We start from the raw sequence: 19585 nt of genomic DNA on the forward strand, positions 1-19585 counted from the left end.
CTAGTAACACACATACACGAGATATGAGAACTAAAGATATGTTGCAAATGCACACAGTGACAAAAATGGTCAATTTTTCAACGAACGCTCTGTCTGACATTTGGAGAAGGACTATTAATACCACGTCTTGGTCAAAAGACCACAGAATATTTTCTACAAGTTGGAGAGATAAATCAGTTTGATAAAACGCAAGGCTAACGTCATAGAAATGAAGCTGAGAGAATCAAAATGCAAAGTTAAGGGTAATTATTCATTCATGTATGCTGCTAAAACACATGAAAGTTCCAGGCTAAAGCTGACAAAGTCTTAAAAGAAGCACCCTGGATATTATGTAGTCTAATATTGGGAGATGATCTATGTCCCAGAGAGATTATACTGGCAGATGGGAGACTAAAAGTAGGCTGTGTGTTTAAGAAAATACTTACTCCTGGGTGGGCTACTGCAGTCATTCACAGCCATTTGTGTGTGTGTGTGTGTGTGTTTGTGTGTGTGTGTGTGTGTGTGTGTGTGTGTGTGTGTGTGTGTGTGTGTGTGTGTGTGTGTGTGTGTGTGTGTGTGTGTGTGTGTGTGTGTGTGTGTGTGTGTGTGTGTGTCTCTCTCTCTCTCCCTCTCTCTCTTTCTCTCTCTCTCTGTGTTGAGGCCTGGAGGCTGACAGTGAGTAAAGCTCCTCTGTGGCCCAATGCCTCATGCTTCTGTCCCCCTTTTAAAAAAAACACAGCCTGCAGGCATATATGTGTACATCCCAACGCTCGCAAACACAAACACACACACACACACACACACACACACACAGCATGTACACACTCCCATCTTGACCTCTTCTTTCTCATCGATGCTATACTCCACTCCTCTCATTTCTTCTTTCTCTGTTTGCTGCCTCTGGCTTCAACAAACCCTCTCCTCTCTCCCTCGGTCTATCTGTATCTCTCTATATCTCTCCCTGAGACTAATGTAGGTAAATTAAAGACTCATGAAGTATTCATTTGCATGTTAATTCAAGAGCATTCAGCCTGAGCTAGATTTATTCAGGTTTTTTTCATTACCAGGGAGGACCACTGTATGTAACATTATGCACACATGGTGATTAAAACTAGCCTAGGATGAATGCAGCGTCTCATTCCTAGATCACCATAAACTAACTTTAAGAAGTGCAAAGGAAGGAGCCACATTGTGAAACACAATGTTCACTCATAGATTTGTGGACTTTCCTGCAGCAGTGGGCTGGAACTATACTTACAATGCTGGGAACTGCAAATATCAAATGGGATATTGGTACATAAAACAACTAAATGCGTAATTGGATTATCTTGCATGACAGAGAGACTGCAGAGAGTACAGGAGTGGGGGTGTCAGTGGAATAAGGGAGTTATAATGACTAAGGGGACTTTGCCAGGACAGAGATACAGCAAACAAGATGGGAAGTGGTCTTACTTTAGACAAGGAGGTAGAAATGTCTATGGTTATTTAATGTGGGAAGAGCCTTTAAATCTACCTGAGCATGTTGTGACTCAAACTTGGGATACGTGCATTCTTGTTTGGGTAACAGCGAAAGTGTTGATTTAATGTTGACAGACAACTGTCTTCCCCCTTTTTCTGGCACTGGTATGCCACATGTATTTTTACTCTTTATCTGAAATAGAATCACCAGTTACCTGGCAACAGTACTGGAAAAAATTACTGGGATTAAAAGAAAAGGATGGGGCCTTGTTCCCAATAGTAGCACTGGGAGAAACTGTGATTAAATTATTGAAGCAGAGTTGGATGCAAACTGGATTTCAACACATTTTTTGGTTTTATCATTGTTTCTTCACAGGAAAGACTTGTTTGTCACTACGTTCAGTGAGTTGGTCATTTACCTTGATCACACATTTCCAATGATTGGATTAATCAGACCATGATTCCATAATGACTTTGGTGATTCCTTGACCCTCCCTTCGAACACCACCATGATATTGGCATTTGTTGTTTTTAGTGAAATTTCTCAACTATTGGATGGATTTCAACAAAATTTGGCACAAAGTAGCCTATTCATGGTGCTCTGGGAAATCCTAATGACTTGTTGGGCCACATTTTGACTTGGCCAGTGAAATGTGTGAACATCTGCAAGATGGATACGCACATATTCTGGTGTAGGTCTGATGACGTGCAAGGTGATCCTCAAAATGTACCTCTGGACAATACTTTGCTTCATGATCAAATACCTGCCAAACTAACAACATTGCTGTTGTCTGGTCTTGAATCTTTAGTTCTGTGCTGTTTATTTTGTACCGCATTCCTGTAATTGCACTTTGTGACAACACTGACACATTTTTCTCTTATATTCCAAATAAGAAGACAATTGAGCAAATGGCTACCTGCCGCACAAAAATACCAACAGCAATATATTTAAGTCGCTAGCATTTAGCCAGTCATATACTGTACGGTATATTCTGTCGTCTCCACTGACATCTGTCTTTGCTTAGTTGTGCTCCACATCCTTGGCTTAGATTTGTGATTCTCTCACTTGTGTCCAGCCCTTGGTTCTAGTGAAATGGCAGCAACACGGCACACATTGTTAAACCAGTTCAAATCCCTCCACAATCCAGACTCAGCACAGATTTGCTTTTGGTTAGCGGTGGTATCAGGGTTTTTTTTTTTTTTTTTTTTTTGCAATGAAAAATCTGGTGATTAAATCAACACAGCAAGAAGCACATAGCTGCACAGCCCTTAAGGAAAGCGGAAGAGCAGGGAGTATGGAGGGAAGAGAAAGGAGGAATTAAATAAAGGTAAAGGTAAAATGAGGTCAAATATTGTTTGCTCCACATATTAAACTGCCTTCCTGGGCATACTAAAGCTTTCTACAACAACAATAATGGCAATGTATTCTTGTTTTCTAGCTGCATACTGTTTACCCCTGGCTACAGTCTCTGCCTGTATAAGCACCACTCCTTTTCTCTCATTGGCAGTTAGGTAAGCAGCGAAGTGAGTGTGATGAATATGTAACAGCAGCTGTTTTTTTTTAAACATTATATCCCCCAATTCCTGAAGCAACTCCCCTCATCTGTTTGTCTCTCATCTGCTCCTCCAGCTCCTAAACATCCTGCTCTCCTCTTCATTTTACCCTTCATTCCTCTCCACACTTTTCCCTCCACGTTGTAGAGGCATAGTTCAACATTTGTTGGCCTTTTGCTTCACTCTCCGGCTCAAGAAAAGGTGACAGAAACCGTTCCTGTAACTGTGGCTGCCTTTTTGATATAGCAATGGGCAAAGGTCGCTCACCCATGTTAGCTTAGCTCAAACACTGGTAGTCAAGGGGAGCAAAAAGAAAGGGAAAACAACGAAAAACTAAAGATGTTGAACTATTCCTTTGCCTCTCCCTACTTTATTCAACATGTCCTCTCCTCTCCTCTCCTGTCTTACTTGTATGGGATGTGCTTGCTCCCGTTGACCAGTGCCAGGATGACGTTGCCGAGGGCAGATAGAGAGAGGCACAGAGGGGCTGAGCTGGGTGATGAAGAGTTCTCTCTGCTTTTCCCTCCTCCTCCTCCTCCTACTACTCCTCCTACTCCTCCAACCAGTTTGACATCACAGCTGCCCAGATCCAGCAGGTGGAGGCGACTGCGACCTCCTGACACTGGCAAAGTGAAATAACACAAAAGAAACTGGTCAAGAATGGTGGAGGAAAGACAACAATATTGTGGGAAGTTATAATATTATATTATATCACTTTGCTTGAAACTCAAACTCGCCTAAAGGTGGAGTCTGTCTATTTTATCAAAGTTTATGTAAACAAAGGGGTCCCAGCGTAGGTAGCAACATACCAGTTTACAGAGTCTATGCTGTCTTTTAACACTGTATTTTTTTTCCCAGCGCACACACAGTACAGAAGGGTAGCGGATCATGAGAAGATAAACACTGATTTTGTCAAAAAGTGATTTTGACAGTAAAAATGAATGTCTTGCCAAGATTTCTTTTTCTTTTTCAGTGCACTCCTTTATTTTTGCCTAAAAAGTTTTTTAAGTCATTGGATGAGACTATTACTTCCTTCTTATGGGGAGGTAAGACTCCCAGGGTAAAAAAGTCTCTACTGCAAAAATTCACATCTGACGGTGGTCTTGCCTTACCAAATTTTTCTCTATATTATTGGTCAGCGCAAATACATAAATTAACTTATTGGCTTCAATCTCCCGATCTATTATGGTGTAAGCTTGAGACCCAGTCGTGTTTCTCCTCTACACTACCGGCTTTACTCACATCTGCATTGCCCATTAACCCTTCTAGTTTCACTAAGAATCCTATTGTGCTATCTACACTGAGGATTTGGTTCCAATTTAGGCGCCATTTTAAGTTTTCTTCTGCATCCACTCTGATGCCCATAGTGAACAATCATCTATTTCCCCCATCTGTTGGGAATATCTCCTACATCTTATGGCAAAACCGAGGCATTAAAGTTTTTAGAGACCTTTATAAAGACGGCACTTTTGCTACTTTCTCAGACTTGTCTAAAGATTTTAATTTACCTACATCCCATTTATTTATGTACTTTCAAATTAGGCACTGTGCCTCTTCTCTTTTTTCATGTTATCCTTTGCTCTCTATTAACCAGCCATGGGAAGACCTTTTGACCTTAAAACCCCAACAGAAATCACTAATATCTAAGATTTATGACAAACTTATGGCTCTGGAAAATGATTCAGCTGTCAAAAGCAAAAGTGCTTGGGAGAGTGAACTTGGGATAAATCTGACAGATTAATGGTGGGATAAAGCTGTGCATAGTATACGCTCATCTTCTCCTTGTGCCAGGCTGCAGTTTATTCAGTTTAAAGTGTTACATAGAGTCCATTTCACCAAAGCTAGACTGTCTAAAATGTATCCAAATGTTTTGGACCAATGTGACCGATGCCATGCCTCCTCATGTAACTTTAGTCATATGTTTTTTTACTGTCCCAGATTGCTTAAATTTTGGACTGACTTTTTTGTGATTTTGTCGGGGGTTCTTGGGGTTCAAATAAGGACAGACCCCTTGATTGCTATATTTGGGACCCCAACAGAACGGCTCCGTGTTGGCTCTTTGCAATCAGAGGTGCTAGCCTTCACTTCCCTTCTGGCACGACGCCGAATCTTGCTAATGTGGAAGTCTCCCAATCCCCCATCCATATCGGTCTGGTTTAAGGACGTTATGTTCTTTATTAGATTAGAAAAAATAACCCTGTCGGTAAAAGGCTGCTCCACTAAATTTACAAAAAAATGGAATTCTTTTATATCTTACTTTAACTCATTATCAGTCCTGCCCCAAGACTAATCCCCCTGCCCCCTTTTTTTTTTTATATATATATATATATATATATATATATATTTATATATATTTTTTTTTTTTTTTCTCTCTCTCATTACTTTCTTTGAACTATTTATTTTGTGTTATAAGTTTGATATTTTGATATTTGTATAATCTATGCTTATTTTCATTGTTAAAATTTGCAATGTATACTCATGACGACAATTGTTCCTTGTGGGTGTTTTTGTTGTGTTTATAAAAAGAAAAAACCCAATAAAAATATGAAAAAAAAAAAGTGATTTTGACAACAAGCGTCCTCCAGAATTGATGACTCCACCTTTAAAGGTAAGGATAGGGGACACAGGATACATTAAAAGTAACGGAATAAAGTCAAAGAAACTTTGACTTAAAAACCAAATTCACCTTTAAGTCTTGAACTATGCCACTGACAAACAAACCATTCCTGTGGTGGGACTTTCGGGAGTATGGACCAGATAGAAAGTGTTCCAACTATTGAATCAACCCCTCAAACACTATCATACATTTTCCTTAATTCATTTTAGAAATGTGTTGTGACATGACCCAAGGTTGTAGCTTGAGCGTTTCTTTCTGAATTCTGGAACACCAAATTGGGAAACGAAGAAGTGAACATCGTTATACATTGTAATTATGCGAGCCAGGCATAGCTGAAGACCGTGTGTTCCCACATTGGATATCAACCGCAAACATCCTCATTGCCTGCATGTGTTAAATCCGCAGATGTAGACACCTGACAGACAGACATAAACATTTTGCCTTATTCTTACATGTATGCATAGATCCATATGAGCAATGACAGTGATTATTAACAGAGATATTTTGGTCACCATCTGTCACAGTGTCTCTGTCAAACGCACAGTAACACGCAAAGATACTCATGCTACCGTTGCGCTTTTAATGTAGACAGGCATGTATGTGTGAAATGACAGAATCTATATAGGGATCATACAGTGTGTGATATGCGTGTGAACAAGTCTGTCAAAAACTCTGATGCTTAACTTAAGCCTCCTATTTATCTATTACATCACAGCTATATGCAAACACATGGATCCATCTATTATTATTGTGTGCATTAATTCCATACAGCAATATTTTTTTATAGTAAATAGCATGTTTGTGCCTGCCTGTCTTCTACTGCGAATGTCAGATGAAGGACAGTGATTATAATAGTGTTTAATGTGCAGCAGTAGAATTTCCTGAAATGGCTGATTTGTTGGTAGGTGTTAACGTTAATCATCTCATTAGAAAAAGTGGCACCAATTATAGTAATACATAACAACAGTGATGATAGCAATAACAGTGATAGAACAAACAGTATACTTACTCCCTCCTTTGCCTGTCTTTTCCATGCGATACTGGTATATGTGTAATGTAAACAGCATGTGAGAGTTCCTGTGTTCTTCTTCTGTAGTGTTGGGGCGCTGGCTACTGTGGCGAGCTGCTATGGCTGCATCCAGAAACCAGGCTGCCTTCTCTGGGGTGGGAGCACGCAGTTCAGACTGGTTCTGGAGCTGATAAACGTGTGGCAAGAGAGAAATGTAGTGATTATTCCCCTTATAGACACAACAAAGAAGGAGAGAACCTGACAAGAAAGAAAGTACCGTTTAGTCTCGTCTGACTAGGCACGGTCCAAACACTGATAATATTGTGTTTTATGAGGATTCTGCATGTACAGGAACTGACTGACATATGCCAGAAATTTGATTATTTTTAATTCAATAATTTTTTTCTAATTGGCCTGCAGGTATGGGAGACAGAGATAGAGGGAAGCAGAGATAAGTAGAGAGAGAGGGACTGTGTGTGTGTGTGTGTGTGTGTGTGCACGTACGTGCTTGTGAGCGTGTGTGTGTGCAGGATATCATTACTGATGAGATTATGTCAGATTAGTTAAGGATTACACATATGTGCTTACATCAAACCCTATAATCCTATAAATGTATACCAGCAGCCAAAAACACACACACACACGTACGTGTCTCACTCATCCATTTTTGGCATATATACACTATTCAGGCTACTAGATAGTTACTACCTTAACTTCAATAATGATGGCATCGAGCTTCTAACCTTTATTTATACAGGTATATCCCATTGAGTCCGAAGACTCATTTGCAAGGGAGACCTGTTCCCATTTACACGTTACCATTCACACACTCATTCATACACCGATAGCAGGCTAACTATCGACATTCACACGAGGCAAGGTGGGTGAAGTGTCTTGCCCAAGGACACAACAACTATGACACAAGTGGCAGGGCGGGGATCGAACCTCCAACCCTTTGATCATCGGCCGACCCGCTCTGCCACCTGAGCCACAGTCGCCCTTAATGATGGCGATGGCATCGAGCTTGAGTTTTGTGTAAGCAGCCTCTTGTCTAGATCATGCTGATTAAGGTGGATTGTTTGGCAATCAGTAAATACAAGATTTTTATTTTGTAGTTTTAAGCTTTAAGAGTTAAATCAAATCAAATTAAATATTGAAAATAAACTCATATTGTTATTCTAGTTTTCTTCAGTTTAAAAACAAATGAAACATTTTTCACTTAAAAAAGGGGTTATGTATAATAATCTTTATTAAGGACTCAGATGGTCCACTCACATCCAACATACACACACACACATAGAACACATTAAAATACATTACTCAATAAAATGTACTAAAATAGGTGCAAGCTATCATGCCAATGCTTTCAAAGCCTGGATGTGAACCTATAGCCCATCAAATAACTGGCTAGCACTGTGCCACCTAGGAACACGGAGCAACAACCTCATGGCATCATTATATGCCACTCTAACGGCCTCTGCACACATCCTGCGTCTACCTCTGGAGCGCGTCGCCTTACAGCTGCGTCTCTCTGACTTTTCTCGGACACACATGGAATATCTCAGCAGCTGCTGCTGCAGCGCTGCTTCTAAAAGCCCTATCTTTCTACATAATGTTTTCATAGATAATTCCCATTAAAAATGAAGTTCTTTCGTGTAATTTATGATGCATATGATTTATATTGAGTCTAATATTGAGTCTGGACAGTAATCCGTGCGCCCCATTGCCTTTTTTATTTTTTTTATGTTTTGCCACATTTTCGCTTGTTGGAAGTTTTATTTTGAAAGGGACACACCAGGAAATGGTGAAACTACTGCGAAACCTGCCGGTATGAAGTCAATATGACTCTCAGCAGAGTATTTCTCTATCAGTTAAAGCAGAGAGACCCGAGAGAGACGCGCGGCTCTCAGAAAAAAATAGGCGAGCCTTCTGAGGTAAAGGGGAGCGTCGCTGCAGACGTGCCTCAGACGCGCATCAGCAGTGCGTCTGAGGTTGGATGTGTGCCCACTCTAGGTTGATTACACGATCAGTGACAAAAAGTCAGACGCAGACGCGAGGTAGACGCGCAGTAGAGGTAGGATGTGTGCAGAGGCCGTAAGCCTCTGCATACTTCTCACTCTGTAAGAGGACCAGAGATGAGCTGTATACAACGGCGTGACATAAGCCCTAAACAGAGCACACTTAACATCTGTGGAACACATGGAACATTTCCTCATCATCATGTTGGCCTGTGCATATATTTTACACCATTGACGACGAATGTCACTGTCATCCATGAGATCATCTGAGAAGACATGTCCTAGATATTTTAATTCCCTGGATATTTCTAAGAGACCATCTGAGAGGTGGAAAGCATGAATAAACAAGCCCACTTTTACTGGAACTACAGTTTAAAAAGTTTAATTTGGAAGAAAAATGCCTTTTATAGCCTACTCAAGCTCTTTCATATTTTATATTCTGATCCAAGGTGAGTGTGTTTGTGCATGTGCAAGCCCCACAGTAGCGAAGACAACAGAGAAGTGCCTGAGGATAAGATAACAAAAATAAGGCCTATTGATACACGTCCGGGGGTTGTTCATACACACATTCACATGATTTAATTTCAGAAGCCACATTACAAATGAAGGCTGTTAAAATGTGTGCATGTTTTTGCGTGGGTACCTGCATGCCACAGATGGGGTCCTCGAACAGGTAGACTCCAGGTGACTGTCCATCCTGTAAGCTGCCTGTAGCTACTTCAGACAGCAAGTCCTTAAGGTTCTCCTCTTTTCCCCAAACCTACGCGCGCACACACACACACACACACAAATACAATTATTTCACAAATCGATCCATGACTAAATCAGACCACTTAAACTTAAACCTTATTAGTGAAAAGTCCCATAGTGGGTTAGGTCTCGATGGCAAGTCAGTTCAAAGAATGAGAGTTTTAGGCAACTGGTGTTTACTTCACTGCTAGCACTACAGCAACTGCCATTGCCCCTTAGTTCCTTCCTTTCTCAAATGTCTGTAACAGCACCCGTTTAACTCTGCAGGGAAAATTTCAAATTGAGGTCTTGTCATAAACACTAACCTCTACAGCGGACACACGAACAGAGAAGCGTGCTCCTGTTTTTTCCTTCCTCTCGTTGATTAGCTTAAACAACCAGGAGATGGCACAGGGGATTATACCTAGCGTCTGAAGAGAGTCATCACGACCAATCATTGTGTAGGATTTACCTGGGAGAGACAGACAGAAAGACAAAATAGGGAAAAGGGTGAATGTAAAAAAAGGTGGAGTAATATTTAAAAAATATATATTTAAAAAAGACTTCCAGGAAAGAATTGCCTTGTATGATTAAGTGTGTGTGTGTTTGTGCTCGCGTGTGTTTGTGTGTGTTTGTGGTCGCGTGTGTTTGTGTGTGTGTACGTGCGTGCGTGCACGTGTGTGTTTCAGTGCTTTAACATGCATGTGTGTGCATGGAGCCTCTAGATCACAATTGCACCCCCCAGACACACACCTGCTCCGGCTGTCAGGAGATGGAGATCAAACACACCCCTAAACAAAGCCATATGTCACACCTAACAATTCCACTGACACCAACATTTAAAGGAGAACAGAGGACATCAAAAGCCTAAATCGTGTGATGCAGGCGACAGAAATGTGCTCAGATTTGTTCAGAGATAAGGATGGAGGGGAGGTTGTCACCCACACTGTAATCCTACATTGTGTATCCTGGGTACTCGTCTAGGCTTACTGTCAAAACAAAGATCCATTTCATACTAAATATGCTCAACTAAAAAATTACATTATAGTCGATTTTATATGATGTGAAGTGAAACAATTCAAGGTTCCCTGAATAAACCAGCCTTTTCTAAACTTTAAAAATGCAGAAATGTTAAAGAATTAAATATATTTTGAAATCAGCTATATCAAAATAACTTGTTGAGAGCAACAACAACTTTGATTCAACGGATTTACTAATTCTCTTCACTTAACAAATAACATGGACTTCCGCAGGTACGTATAATGGCTCCATATAGTATCACTACAATATCCACAGACTTCAACACTTGCCAGGACTTGACAACCTCCTATGTATAGTATGTGAGTATATACAGTATGTGTGGCTCTACAATGTTTTCTTCTGTCAAGACATGGTCAGCTAGACCGCTCCTCTGACTAACACAACACAGCAACATAGAGATGCTGCGCTACAAGCTATACAGCAGTGTGTGTGTGTCCATGTCTGTGTAGTTGAGGGATATTCTCTGTAATTGGCCACATCAAGCAGAGCTGCTGCCGGGGCTGTCAGAGAGAAAGCGAACAGGGTGAGAAGTGTGAAAGAACAAGACAGCCCTTTATCATGAGTTCATAGACCTGCGCATACTGTATGAGCCTCCACAGATCATTACAACAAGATGATCCATTCAAGGCCAATAATCCAATAAGCGATGACTAAATCCATCAGTCATGATTTAAAGAGGATTCAGTAACATTCCTGAAGTTCATTCATTTTTTTTCATAGTCATCTGGATGTTTACTTAATTGTTCTACTTAAAAAGAACCCTGGTTACTCTTTGTGAAAGTATGCGTGTGTACAAAAGTAGATTCTCTGAGTCCCCATATGTGTCTACTACAGCCAAGGGCCACAGGTTCAAGATAAATGCTTTCTCCCATTTTAATTAGGCTAAGAGTTAATGCTTTTATAATGCCGTCTCATTAAGATCCATGGCCCTAGGTGAGATATATCACAAAGAATGATCTCATCTGCCGAAGCCGTTTAAACTGACACCAGCAAAATCAGAGCAGCTCCATATCATTAATGTAACAGTTAAATTGGTCGAAAGAGCAAACTCTCTTTGATGGATATCTCACTTGAATAAAAGCCCCTGCAGTATTGAAGCCAGAACATTCGTAATGTCCAACATGTCAAACTGTCAAACACTGACAATTAAGCCGGCGTCATAGGCTTATCATTAACTTTCATGGTCATATATACAGTTTATGTCATCATTGTGAATCGTGACACTGCCGGCGTTTCCATGTGTCAATATTTAAAATCCGAATGAAAACATGTCAACATGTCTAGGTGCAAAGAATCGATCTAGACAGGCTGTCTCAATTGTTTGCCATGTTGGCTTAATGTCTTCGGAGAGTGGCAGTGATTATATGTGCATTGTGTGCATCTGTTTGTTTGATCTGTCCTACATGGGCTTTTTTTTCTTGGGAGAAGTGGCAGGTGCTGCTCTCTGTCCACTCTTTGGCTTTATGAAAATGTGTGATGACCTTAAATACACATACAACTACTCTACTGTAGGTTTCTTTTTCTTTTTCGATTACAGCTAAGGTCTTATTTTCCTTTTTGGCCATCTTTCTTATACTATGCCAGAGTAGTTTGCAGTCACATTTTCCCTGTGCCTTGAGGGCTTGTTGTTGATTACCCCCCAGGAACAGTGCAGAGCTGTGAGGCCATTTTGGCTTATAGCTCAAGGTCGGTGCTTCAACCTCAAGAGCACCAGGGCCCTTCACTTGCAGTTTTACTTTTGAATCTAAACACAATTTAAAGTAAGAAGGTAACTTTATATAACCAGTCTAAACTGCTGGCTTTTTGCACAGAGCTGTCCGATTGTCTGACTGCTTATCGTTCTTGCTCCAATGTTTCCTACTTTTATTGTAACGGTGTTGCCATGTTCCCATAATAACTACATAAGTAATAACTCTATTGAGTTATCGCAAGCGATGCCAGTGACAAAAAAAAGACAAAAAGCACATTCATTATTTGATGGAATATTCACAAAAAAAAGACTCAAATAAGAAAGCATTTAAATGAGTTTACTTTTGCTACAGGGAAAAATTCCCTGCAGAACAAGGAAACTCGTTGGTTTGTATGTTTTCTGTTCCAGTAAATAGCTCAGCCAATAACGCTGAACTGTCCCTGCTGAACTGCAGCATTTTAAATTCCCTGCTTTTGTCCTCCGCCAGCCGTTCAAGGGGACTATAAACCTACAACTGCTCGATGTATGAAGATCACAAGCCATGAAGGACAAGGCTGCTTCCAATGTACAGGGATAAACACGACAGGGGCCGACCCAGGGTTGAAGAACATGTCTGTGTGTGGTGTGGATCTGTGGTTGTGCCAGTGCGTGCGTGTGGGTTCAGACATGCACCAAGGGGGTCCTAACCCTTTTTAAGACAGCTGTTCTAAAAACCAGTTATAGAAGGATTAGAGGGAGATAGAAGGGAGGCCAGAAACACAGACAGAGCAGACTGAGAATGCTGTTTAGCCCCAGCAGACACTAATCCTCTTCTTTCTGTCTCCGTTAGATGAGGGCCAGCGGAGAGACGACCAAGTGAAAGACTGACACACTGACAGTCAGACAAACACACTAGAAATGACTCATAAGCCACACATGCTCTTATTATGTAGTAGTGTGTGTGTGTGTGTGTGTATGTTTGCGCGCGTGCGTGCATGTGTGTGTGAGCATTACCCAGCTTGGAGTGTCCAAAGCAGAAGACACAGCCATCTGCTCCGTTCACCACCGACTGAATCACCTCGGCAACCGTTCCGGCGCACACCTCCGCCTAGCAACAAGCAGACGGAGGGAGAGGAAGGAAGAGAGGGATGCAGGAACAGGGGTCAGGAAAAGCATTATAACCTGAATGTATAACGCCAATTGAGCATTGCTCTAAAGTACTTTTCCTCTCATCTACTCGTACTGTTGGCTAGAAAGTGAATCGAACTATAACAACTAAAACTAAAAAACTATCTATATGTTAGTACCAGTGACTGTGTGTATCTGTAATCTGTTATCATTTTAATAAAACTGATTGTCTTCCAGTGTAACGTAATTTTTATATATCAAATCCAAGTCCTTCATTTTACAAACTCAAAATCTTTTCTCTTCTTACCTGTGACGCGTCAGGTGGGAACGCAGCATCGAAGGTGAACATCTTTGGAGGGACCTGATTGGCTCCCGCCTTTTTCTGGGAGGCAGTGCTTGGAGTCTGATTGGCCGAGGGCTCCATGATGGTGATCTGTTTCTTCCTGGGATCCACTTTGAGGAAGGAACTGGACTCGGCTGCATCCGATTGAGACACTGGGCACACGCGCACCATCACTTTCACCTTGAAGGTTAAGACACAGACAACACAAAGTCAGAAACTATAGTGAAAGAAGATAGTAAACGAGATAAAACACCAGTTGCTTCTTCTTATCCCTTAAAAACACAGACACACAACTGACTATGTAGCATGGTCCGCTACTTCTGACCAGATAGCCTATTAAGACTATTATAAACAGGCAACACACACACTTTCATAAATGCATACGGTACTAAAGTAGTAATACTAAGTGAGGGCTTAAAGTTGTAGCTAACAGAAAGGGTGACATAACTGCAATGCTTGCTTACTCACACTTTCTGGGGCCCATACATATTTTCTGAGGAAACCTTCCCGACTCGAATTTATACACAGATTTGTTCATTTTAAAGGCTTGTTGCAAGAAGGCGTCTGAACTCGTCTGTGCAAAAGCCGTGACAAAAGACTCCCACAGTCACAACATCCAGCTTTTTAGTTCTTTTTAAGACTTGCATGAACATGAACACGCTCTCTCATCATCTAATTCAACCTGAGTGCTTCTTCCCTACCTCCCTCCCTCCTCCCTACCTTTCACTCTTTGGTTATCTCTTTCTCCCTCTTTCCCAAATCCCTTGCTTTTTCTATCTTTAACTTCTTTGTCTCTACCTTCAGCTTACTGCCACACACATCAGAAGCCTGAAATGCAGGAATCCTGTTTTTAGCTTACTCTACCTCCTCTAGCTATTCCTTTCCCACCCACTCTTGTCGCAAACTGTTTAGCAGTCTCAATTTAGCGGGCGACAGCTGCTGTTGTTTTCTTCTTTGATATCAGGAGGAAGCAAAACGTACACATCCAATCTGAGTGCGTTCCAGGACATTTTATCATACAAACATTATTTTAAACTTGTAAATACTTTCTAGCAGTTTTTTTTTCATTGTGTGGCTCATCTGGCTGAATGACTTTGTGTGTCTTGTAGTTTTGATCTCCCACTGCCGACATAACTATGTGATTCAGTCCGTCTGTCTTCCTCTCTCCATGTTTGCCCCTCAACCTCCCTTCTGCTATTTGCTATCAGATTATCAAAAATATTTACCACATTTCTTCTCTTCAGGAAAAGGGTCCTGGGCAGAAGAAGATTATTATAAATCCCTTCAAGCTGTTTGGCTTGTCTACAACATCTAGAATTTGGGAATGTTAAAAGGCACTGTTGACGGAGCTGAGCTGAGAAACTAGTCTTCTTGTAATGCATCACTTTTGCTCGTGAAACTTCTAATGTGTGTTGTTGTCTGGAGAAATTAAAAAACACTAGGTCCTGTAAAGTTCAAAACTAGTATACGGCCGAATTATGGCCAATTTGCTGAACAGATACGTAGTTATTATCTTAATGTGAATTCCTGCATATCAAATATTATAAAATACTATCTGCATTTTTCTTAATAGGGTCACAGAGATGAAAATTAAATTGAGAACTGTCCACACCTCGCTGTAAAGGTAAAGGACATCATGCAGGAAAGTTTGTGCCTGTTATTTCATTTCACATTAACAACATATGAACACTTTTATAGCACAACTTCTGTCATATTTCCTAATTTTATTATTTCTGAAGTTGAATCTCACACTATTGTGTAAATCTGAAAGACAGATGCAGAGCCTTGAAGGCACTTGTGCATCTACAATGTAAAAATGTCACAAGGATGGACCAATACAAGCTTCTAGTTTGCTCTTAAAAATGAATGATGAACGGACTGTAAAATCTGAATCAATTGACGCTCACAGTAAAAACTGGCTAGTGTGGCTAGAGCTTGAAATGCTGACGGCTCAAAATATCTATGAGACAGTTTAAAGCATGACCGACTCAAAGAGCAGAATGTCCTATAAACAGCAAAGCAGCCAACGGTATACAATACACAGGCTGACAGGCAGAATATGTGCTATTTCTCATCATTACATTTTTGATGTTATGGGTTGAGAGAAACTGTCTCATTAGTTTTGGCCTCTAGGAAACTAGACCAGTGTCAGAGACACCAGACCAAGTCACTGATGCTGCAACGATTTGTGACAACACACTAATCCTCTCCCAAATGCATGGTGGGTTAGGCTCTAGACCTCTAGAACATCAAAAAGATAAATAGTGTTTTTTTACAGAATCAAAGGACGGATGGATATCTCTCAATATTAGACATTACAAATATCCTGATTACGATTGGGGTTTTCGATTATTATAGTTATGTTGCAGAAACCTGTATATGCTACTGGAAAACTCTGAGAGAACCCAGGGTGTCCTGTAAACACCCGGTCCTGGTTTGTGAACAATGTCTTTATACAGGACATACATAGTAGCAGAAATGGTCAAACAAGACAAATCTGCAATCTAGCAGACACCAGAGGGGTATTATACTACGAAACAAACTCAACAGAGCCCGGCTCTCTTTTTTTGATCTGGTTCAACATAACACACACTGTAGCTGTTGCTGAAAGGGTACTTTAAATAGGGTAAATAAATATCAATAAATAAGTTCATGATGAGCAAGGTTATACAATATTATTACAAATGTGTGATTAAACCCCCTGGTGAGAATGTGTATTCTGTCAATTTTGTTGCAAGGCGGAACAATTGTTGTAACGTTACGCCCCCTACGGACTGATGAGATGAGAGAACATACAAGGAAGTTGGAGCAGTAAACACGTTGTCTTTAGCTCATCGAACGATTTCCAAGTTATATGCATTGTATTATAAGTAAATTCAAACAAATCTCTGTTAGAACCTCTTTTCGTTACAAGCAGCCAACGAGGTATTGTATTTTTGTGATTTCATTTCTTTATTAGTGTTTATTGATGCGAACTATTATCTGACGTACTGTATTGTACTGTGTTTAAGTTCTCACGGCGTGGATGGTGTGTACAGCAAGAAGAAAGGCATCAATAAACGCCCGTTTGGCAAAAAGGAACCGTTCCTGTGTTGCCGTGTATCGAAAGGAGTTACACACACCCTCGCTCAGAGCTAACCGGTATCACGAAGGAAGTTATCAACCTCTATGTTGAACGAGGGTTTCGGCTTCAGGCTCTGTGCGCGTCCCCATGAAAGGGGGCGTTTGACCCGTCATTTGACTCTGCATCCGCACAAAATGGACTGATCTTGTGCCGCTAACTTTACACAAACGGACTGATTGTGAGCAGCTGAGTAAAACAAAAGTGTGTCGATACTTCATTTAAGAGGAAGAGTTTGTCAGTCTGAATTATTACAGCACAAATCAGAGAGCCAAAAAAAAACTCTTACTGCAAATAGGCTAAGGAGAGTGGAATGCTGCCAGCATGGAAATGATTTATTTAGGCTATCTTGCCGATCGTTCTCGCAGTGCGTAATGTATGGGGTCATTATTGTATCAAAACGTTTGCAAATGCGTATTTGTGTATTTGCGATTTGTATTTGCGATTTGTATTTGCGATTTGTGTATCTGCAAATGGTTTTGTGCGTGTGCGCACAGATTTGTGTGTCTGCAAATGGTTTTGTGCGTGTGTGCACAGATTTGTGTGTCTGCAAATGGTTTTGTGCATGCACACAAAGATTTGTGTGTGTACACGGTTCTGTGTGTAGACACATCTGTAAATTATATTAATTGTGGTTCTAAAAGCTCAAATAGACTAAGTCTTTTTACAAATCTCTTTTTACAAAGCCATGGAAGAACTGTAGCAAAAGTCACGTGGTGTAGCAAAAGTCACGTGTGAAAAGACAGACACGTTGATTGGTCAATGTGTTACAGTGGCAGGACTCTTATTTTGAAAATCCCTAAACCGGATGTAAACAGTAGTGATGGCCAGATGAAGCTTTTTGAAGCCTTGAAGCCTTAACGCCAAATGGTTCACAAAAAGGTTCATTTCTCGAGGCTTCATTTGAACCGATTTGAACACAATACAACCCCCCCCTGCTGGTCAAACAGTGTTAAATAGCCAGATAATTCTATCAATTTGTAATACACTCAATACTGTCCTGCAACAGTGCAGCCATGGGAATGAGTGACTGACAAGTTAATAAATCAATACATCTTAATAAATGCATTTCATGTAGCCTATTGTTCATGTATTAATTCGTATAAATTAAATACAACTTATATTTTGTTTGGTGTATTATTATGGGTATGAAACATGATAAAACATATAAATAAATCTATCAATAAATATTTTTCGTCAAACTTTGAATTACTCATAATGACAGGAATACTTATTTTCAAACTGTCGCAGTGTTATAAAAAGGTAAGGGGCAGTGAATGTGCTTGTGCAACTTAAGGATTTGATTCATTTTTATTGAGAAACAAAATTTGTTCCACTGTGCTGGGGTTCAGACAATTTCCCCTTTTGGAAACAACTTCTCCTGCTTTGAAGAACACGCTTTCACATTGTACAGCAGAGGCAGGGGTGCACAATAAAGTCACAGCAAGTTGATACAACATCCACGTCTACATCACTCCCAAACCAATAAATCGCCAACACTAACCCACAAAGTGCGAGTGGATCCACAATACCCGAAGCACTTCTTGAACAAACGAGGCTTCGAACGTCATCAGTCACGTGATTCGCCCTAAACGATACAAGCATCGATACGCGCTTCACCAAAAACTTCCGGGATTACTCGACACACGCTCCGAAGCCTCGGCACATTTCGACCCATCACTAGTAAACAGAGCTTTGGCTATGAACCTATGTGGGCTATGCATGGAGGTGTCGTGGAGACAGAAGGCGAAGAGTGCTAACGGACATTGCAGTTGACAAAGCACTTCAACTTCAAGTAGTTTAAAAGTAAGTATTGATTAACAATTTTCCTTTTTTTTCTTTTCAAGAATCATTCGTTCCTATGTAAATCTCAGTGATATCGGATACGTTTGCAAAAAGGAATCCCCTTGTGAATGCGTGCCGTGGAAGGACCATTAGCTTGATGTAAAACATCGTCACAATAATTATTTTAATAACGCGAGTGAGAGTTTCAACACCGGCAATCGCTTCATCTTCGTCAGTTTTGTCCATCCAGTTGTAAGCCTTGGGTAGCTTCTCTTTTAAATATGTGAACAACAAGACCGCACAACAAGCTCCGACACCAACACACACACACACACACACACACACACACACACACACACACACACACACACTTTTATTGTTCGCAACCGCAAGTCTAAAAATACTAAGGTCTTAGGCAAGACTTAAACTGCACAAAAATAAATATGCTCACACAGTGTCGCTGTGTGAGCATATTTATTTTTGTGCAGTTTAAGTCTGGTGATGATTGTGTGTCGGTAGGCTATGCTGTGTGCTTGCCTGCGCGCTCACACAGTGTAGGTGCCTTGCCTAAGACCTTAGTATTTTTAGACTTGCGGTTGCGAACAATAAAAGTAATTGTGTGTGAGTGTGTGTGTGTGTGTGTGTGTGTGTGTGTGTGTGTGTGTGTGTGTGTGTGTGTGTGTGTTGGTGTCGGAGCTCGTTGTGCGGTCTTGTTGTTCACATATTTAAAAGAGAAGCTACCCAAGGCTTACAACTGGATGAACAAAACTGACGAAGATGAAGCGATTGCCGGTGTTGAAACTCTCACTCGCGTTATTAAAATAATTATTGTGACGATGTTTCACATCAAGCTAATGGTCCTTCCACGGCACGCATTCACGAGGGGATTCCTTTTTGCAAACGTATCCGATATCACTGAGATTTACATAGGAACGAATAATTCTTGAAAAGAAAAAAAAGGAAAATTGTTAATCAATACTTACTTTTAAACTACTTGAAGTTGAAGTGCTTTGTCAACTGCAGTGTCCGTTAGCACTCTTCGCCTTCTGTCTCCACGACACCTCCATGCATAGCCCACATAGGTTCATAGCCAAAGCTCTGTTTACATCCGGTTTAGGGATTTTCAAAATAAGA

General features: G+C 40.7%; 1 protein-coding gene across 1 annotated transcript in view; it reads right to left on the reverse strand.

Annotated features, from left to right (window-relative positions):
- Positions 1–19585, reverse strand: part of kif26ba (kinesin family member 26Ba) — a 90878-nt gene that overhangs the window by 15167 nt on the left and 56126 nt on the right. Inside the window, exons 6-11 of the mRNA XM_080034121.1 lie at positions 13510–13725; positions 13089–13182; positions 9691–9836; positions 9279–9395; positions 6618–6804; positions 3400–3613 (exon numbers count right to left, since the gene is read on the reverse strand). Of these exons, the coding sequence (XP_079890247.1) occupies positions 3400–3613; positions 6618–6804; positions 9279–9395; positions 9691–9836; positions 13089–13182; positions 13510–13725 (974 nt within the window). The remainder of the gene's footprint in view (positions 1–3399; positions 3614–6617; positions 6805–9278; positions 9396–9690; positions 9837–13088; positions 13183–13509; positions 13726–19585) is intronic.

The sequence above is a fragment of the Ammodytes marinus genome, assembly GCF_949987685.1.
Source record: "Ammodytes marinus genome assembly, chromosome: 1".
NCBI lineage: Eukaryota > Metazoa > Chordata > Actinopteri > Uranoscopiformes > Ammodytidae > Ammodytes > Ammodytes marinus.